Source organism: Diaporthe citri (genome assembly GCF_014595645.1).
Source record: "Diaporthe citri strain NFHF-8-4 chromosome Unknown scaffold_8, whole genome shotgun sequence".
Taxonomy (NCBI): domain Eukaryota; kingdom Fungi; phylum Ascomycota; class Sordariomycetes; order Diaporthales; family Diaporthaceae; genus Diaporthe; species Diaporthe citri.
In genome coordinates, this window is record NW_025064853.1 from 3,168,628 (window position 1) to 3,174,627 (window position 6,000).

Sequence of the window (6,000 nt, forward strand, 5' to 3'; positions counted from 1 at the left end):
GAATGGCTGAGGTCAGGCCCTGCGATCTGGATCATCCTGCCGCTCATGCCGCTGAGCGGTAGATGGATTCATATGTCGCTGAATGCTGCGGCCGAGGTCTGACAAGTCTGACACAGTCTGCAGTCATTTGAGTCGCCAGAAACCAGTTGGCGGCGGGAGGGGGCGGCGGTCCCTGACCGGTGAAGCACCTGGTGCGAATCCAAATTAGTGTGCAAATCGCACCTGCGATTCGCACCCAATGTCCCCCCACACTGGACCGCCTACCCCGCACCAACACAGTTTGGTGCGAATCGCAGGTGCGATTTGCACCAAATTAGTATGCGAATCGCACCCTGCGATTCGCACCAGACAGTGTTGGTGCGGGGTAGGCGGTTCAGTGTGGGGGGACATTGGGTGCGAATCGCAGGGTGCGATTCGCATACTAATTTGGTGCAAATCGCACTCTGCGATTCGCACTGAACTCATTGGAGGGAGGCCATCTGGTGCGAATCGCACCAGAGAACTGCATTTTGCCTCAGCATCGGGCCTTTCGAATCTTCAATTGTAATTTACTGCGCCCAATTCAATTCAGCATAATTCGGACCAAGTAAACACGCACCCAAGAAGCTTGACCATCGCGTACCGCCTTCTGCCTCCGATATTTATGAATCTCAGGCACTCAGCCGTCGCCGACCTGGAGTGTCAACAATTTCACCACAAGGAGTGCATCCCCGCCGCGTGGGAGGATCCAGCGGCTCATGCCCAGCTACGAGATTGACTGAGAATGGACGGCTGCATATTATAAACAGAACAAAGGTCATGCCAAAGCGGCGTGGGAGTCTCGGATACCAACAGCGTAGTCTGAGCAACGTCACCGGAAGGCTGACTTTGTGGGTGGTGGTGTTGTCTGCCACCTTGGTGCTCTCTGCCGGTCTGATCATGGGACGAATTTCAGCGTGCGGCTGGGACAGTGGTTGGATCTCCTGTTCACTGGCCGCAGACTGTCGAAACTCGTCCCGACCGTCTCTTGGGTTGGGTGCACAAGCGCTGGATTTAAGCTGGTTATGCTTGGTGCATATCATTGGGAGGCCATATGCATACAAATTGGGTGCGTACCGCTGCTCACGATACGCACCAAGACGCGCATGTGGGCACGGTGGGGTCTCAGTGCAGCCCCCAATCCTGCTCTTGGTGCAGGGCAAGGCTCCCGGTTCTCAAGCACCGGTAGCACCAGTCTCTACATGGCATCGGCCCAATCAACTCATTGCTTATTGCCAAATGAAATCAATTGAAGGCAGACATGGATGCACATGAGATAAGTATGAATTGACCAGGCTGACGCAAGCTTGGAAGACCGTGGATCATGGCCGAGACGAACAGCATGGCCGGGGGAGAGCCGGAACGGAGCCGCTCGCCATCCGGCCCGGCCCGCCCGGCCCATCGCCGGCCAGGTCTGTAGTTGCATTTCCCATCCACATGTAACTGGCGATACCCAGTGCACCTGTGCTGAACCAGTACCAATGTATTCGATCCACCGAGCCTTGCTCAAGAGTATCTCATACACCTGGCGCAAGCACGTAGCAAATGCACCCCCCCTTTGGACCGCCTAATCTAGTCAGCCACACATCCTCTCACGCGCCTCTCTTTGCTGGTATCCGACTCAGATCAAGTCCGAAGGGATACACCTTCCCAAGTCGCGGCAACAAAACTCGTCCAAGGCTACGTCCCCGGTGTACTAGGGCGCTGCATTGATCTGCACAGGCGCTACTACTCCGAAAAGTCCGGATTTGGCGAGACTCTTGAATTGGACATGGCTGCTGCTCTCGAGAGCCTCCTACGATGAATCGACGACCCCCGGAATGAAGCAATTGTCGCTGTTGCAGATGGGTTGGTCGTGGGGACTATTTTCGTCGAAGGGCTTTCCCAGCCTGCCACAGGAGACACGAAAGGTGGCCAAAATAAGAGCCTTTATTGTGGACAGCAATTATCACGGAAGGGGTCTGGGGAGGGCGCTGCTTAAAAAAGCCATGCCATTTATCGATGAGCACGATTTTGACGAGTCGCAACTCTCGACCTTTAAGGGTCTAGATGTCGCGAAAACCCCTGCATGAAAAGGCTGGATTCCACGTTGAATACGAAGGGATTGGGACGACATGGGGGGCAGAGGTTACTGAGCAGCTCTATGTGCCACCGAGAAACCCGACAACACCCAATCCGTCATGAGAGAGAGTCACACCGCCATTCTTCACTTCGGAGCCATTGTGCCAATGCAAAAAGATTACTAGGGCGACAAAACTCATGATAGAGAGTCAATTGTTTCAATAGAGACAAGCAAGAAACCCATTCCAACAATGACGAACCGCAGCAGTGGCGACAAGCACGTCACGACATTCTCAGCCACCGGATTCTTCCTCTTCTGGAAGGTGCCCTCGTGAAGGTCCACGGCGATTTATTAAACACAAGTCGTAATATACCGCAACACGACTCCATGGGACTTGGAATCAACGTCGCATACCCGGAATCGAATCCAGCCCTACTTAGATGTCAGCACGCTTCTTCACTACGTGCAAAGGGGGGAAGATGAGACTCACATCCATCAACATTCTCGACCGCAGTCTGCGGCAGCGTGCATCTCATGGCCTCTTCCGAGCTCTGCGTCTTGAGTTCCTTGCACACGGCGTTGTTGCAGCGGGCGTTGAGCGCCCTCTGGAGGCTGTCACCCTTCCAGCCGAAGACGTAGTCACCATGCTGTGAGAACCCGGTCCTGCACGTAGAAGTCAGCGGGGTTGGTCTTCGCAGATGTAGGATTACGTAGGGGGAGGAGGAGGGCTTACTTGTCATCGGTACTCCATACAAATGGCTGTGAGCCGTCCTCGGGCCACATTCCGGGGTCGTTGAAGAGGCGCGTCTGGGTCACGAGAATAAGAAATCGACCTCAAAGAACAGCACAGAGTTGGAAAAATGCATTAAACTCACATCCCACATGACCTCATACATCAGCTGAGGCAGCCTGACGGGGTGAGTGGCCGGGCAAGGCCCAACAGACTCGAAGGTCCCCGAACTGGGGTAGGCCACATGGCTCTTGTGGTCTGGGCTGTCCAGGTTCTTGCCGTCCCAGCAGGTTGGGAAAGTGATGGTGGTCCTGATGCCGCCATCGCATGGCTGCGGCGGCAGGGACGCCGTGTCGGACCCCGTGCAGGGCGCGCCGCCGCCCGACCCGCCGGTATAGTCCTCCTTGACGTAGCAGCGGTGGCACAGCTGGCGTTGCTGGCCCTTGGCCTCGCGCAGCGCAGCGTCCCCGACCAGCATGCGGAAGCCTGGCGCAAATGCCGTCACGTTCGTCTTGCCGTCGTACGGCGGGATATAGTACACCGTGACGCCCCCGACGGCGCGGATCCCCACGTTCGGAAACTGTGGCACCCGCATGAACGTTCCGTTGCGCGCCCGGAAATACAGCACCGCCGTCCAGTAGTTCGAGAAGTCCTCCGAGAACGTGCAGCTCGTGCAAGTCGAGTCCGCCACCAGGTCGTGCGACGCCGGGTCCATGCTCGCGTTGAATGAGTTGCCCCCCACGATCTGGTGCACGTGTGGCGATACGAGCGAGCCCGGATTGACCAACGGGTCCAGCCTTTCCACGACTAGCTGCGAGCACCCGAATCGGATCATCTGCTGCGCGGCGACCGCCTGCAACGACAGTGCCAGGGCGAGGGTTTTCCAATTCATCTTCGTATGGCTCTTCCGTGTCTCGGGTCAGATCTTGGTTGTTTGGGATTTGCTGTGGATGAAGGCTCGATCTTCCAACGGCCTAGTTGGCACAACGTTGGATTGCAGTATAAATATGCCTGTCCGTCGCGTGTATGGAATATTGTGTCTTTCTTTTCTTAGACCATTGTCTTATCTTTGGGGTTCCATGAACGGGTTGCATGCAATATCGCTGAGCGGGTCGGCAGATGTCTAATGCCTCGATGAGGACCAACATGTGCTCGCCTCCCATGCAACGTACAGCCGGGGCTGCCGATCCAGCCGGTAAAATTGCCTACGCGCAGAAAGAGATTTCTCGGCAAACCGCAAGGCCATCGGCTTTACATTAAAGCCCGCCGTAGGCATTGCAGTTCAGGCAGAATTGAGGATCATCATGAGTGACCATGCTTGGTGTGCTGGGCGAGAATTGATGTGGCCACGTTGATGGACTGGGCATGTGGGAGCGGCTATACGTATGCCCTAGGACTGCTACGTGTGCCGCTCTGGCAATCTATTCCGTCCTATTATCGTGAAGCGGTAATAGAGGACCGATTATCTATCTGGCAGCGCATATTAAAATGTGACGACCAAGCCTCGGTATTCAAGTGCGGAGGCACGTTACGGCTAGGGAACAAGGTCCCGTTATATCACCGACTCGATGATGCGTGAGTCTTTTATTACTGACTGGTGACAACGTAAATAAGAAAACCTGGACCTGCAAAATTCAAGAGGCCTCTTTGAAGACGAAGCGATTCAGGCGACCGCTACTTGTCAAGATGCGATACGGCTTACCTTCAGCTATCACGGCACTCGCGCTGTCCTTGACAACAAGCGCCGCCAGAACTTGCGGCAGCAGCAACGCCACATCGACGTACTCGTGGCGAGTGAGCGACGCGAGGTACGACGGCGCACGCCCGAGAGACAGCGCCAGCCCCGCGACCATCGCAGTCAGTATAGTGCCGACCAACAGGACTTACGGGACGTTCTTCGAATGTGTGGCATCGTGGCCGGAGGCCTGGAAGGGATGGCACGACGGCGGAGATAGTATTATCTGGAGCGAATGCATCTGGGCCGGAAATGGGTTCACCGACGACACCACCGTCTCCTTCGCCATGGACTGGGCCAACCGGACGATGTATGTCTCGCATACGTTCGCCTGCTTGGATGCGCAAGGGTATGTATCGTGGCACATCTCTGGCCGTGCGAAGATGCTGAAAAGACCTGACATGACTTCTAGGGCCGATGGCCTGGCGACAGGAATACTCGCCCTTGACATGAATTGCGCGACGACCGAGGAGGGAAGTGAGGTATGCGCACTGGTGGCCAGTGATTCAATGGGGTTCACTACAAAGGGAGGCCCGACTCCACAGGAGCCAGATAATGGTTGTCCAGATAGTGTGGACAGTTATCAATCATGGCAGCTGGAGCAGTGGCAGAGGCAGTACGAATTGGCCCCGGGCTCGTCGTTGTCCGACCCACCGAAAGCCGACACGGGTCCGCGTTTTGTCTTGAGAAATATGAGAAACAGAGGAGCCGATGCCTTCAACTGCACAACCTCCGGGGGAGTCGGAGACGAGAGGTTCACCGGCACCTGTGTAGCGGCCGATGGGGCCTCGGCCAGCACGGCAGAGTTTATCTTCGACAGGAAGCTCGACATGCTCACAGTCACCCAACGCTGGCAGTGTGGCGAGGTGTAAGTGGAGACTCCGATGGAATCACCTTATGGAGGCAGCTGCTAACAAGACCCTAGCTCATTCGATGCGGTTGGTGTAGGCTATGTCCAAGCGACATGCGATCGCCATGGCGACTTGCTAACTTGCACGACGGGACCGATTTGGATTGGAACGAAGACTCTCTGATGTGGGAGTGTCCAGGAAGAAAGGAGAGGAAAAGAGGAAAAAGGAGAGAAAAAGGGGGAAAAAAAGAGGGAGGAGAAAAAGGGAAAAGGAGAAAGAGAAAAAGGGGAGGGAAAAGGGGGAGAGGAAAAAAAGAAGAAGGGGAGAGAGAAAAAGGGAGGGGGGAAGAGAGAGAAAAGAGAAGGGGAGAGAGGAAAACGGGAGGGGGGAAGGAGAGAGAGAGAGAGAAGAAGGAGAGAGAGGAAGGAAGAGGAGGAGGAAAGAGAAAAAGAAAGGAGAAAAAGGGAGAAGAGGGGGGAAAGAAAGGGAGGAGAGGAAAGAGGGAAAAAAGGAAAGCGGAAAGGGAAAAAGGAGAAGAAGAGGGGGAGGAGGAAAAAGAAGGAAGAAAGAGGGAAGAGAGAGAAAAGAGGGGGAAGAGGGAGAG

The 6,000-nt window shown here is 55.4% G+C and overlaps 2 protein-coding genes across 2 annotated transcripts; one reads left to right on the forward strand and one right to left on the reverse strand.

The window, feature by feature from the left end:
- Positions 1 to 2,480: 2,480 nt before the first annotated feature.
- Positions 2,481 to 3,702, reverse strand: INS49_015213 (uncharacterized protein; the record flags this gene model as incomplete). The annotated part of the gene is made up of 4 exons (XM_043175899.1): positions 2,481 to 2,512; positions 2,571 to 2,743; positions 2,814 to 2,887; positions 2,956 to 3,702. 4 exons carry the CDS (start codon positions 3,700 to 3,702, stop codon positions 2,481 to 2,483), a joined length of 1,026 nt encoding a protein of 341 aa, XP_043020856.1.
- Positions 3,703 to 4,496: 794 nt separating this feature from the next.
- INS49_015214 (uncharacterized protein) lies at positions 4,497 to 5,489 on the forward strand (the record flags this gene model as incomplete). Its single annotated transcript, XM_043175900.1, has 3 exons — positions 4,497 to 4,855; positions 4,958 to 5,413; positions 5,471 to 5,489. Coding segments are annotated over 3 exons (834 nt in total), but the record flags the coding sequence as incomplete, so codon positions are not given.
- Positions 5,490 to 6,000: the final 511 nt, after the last annotated feature.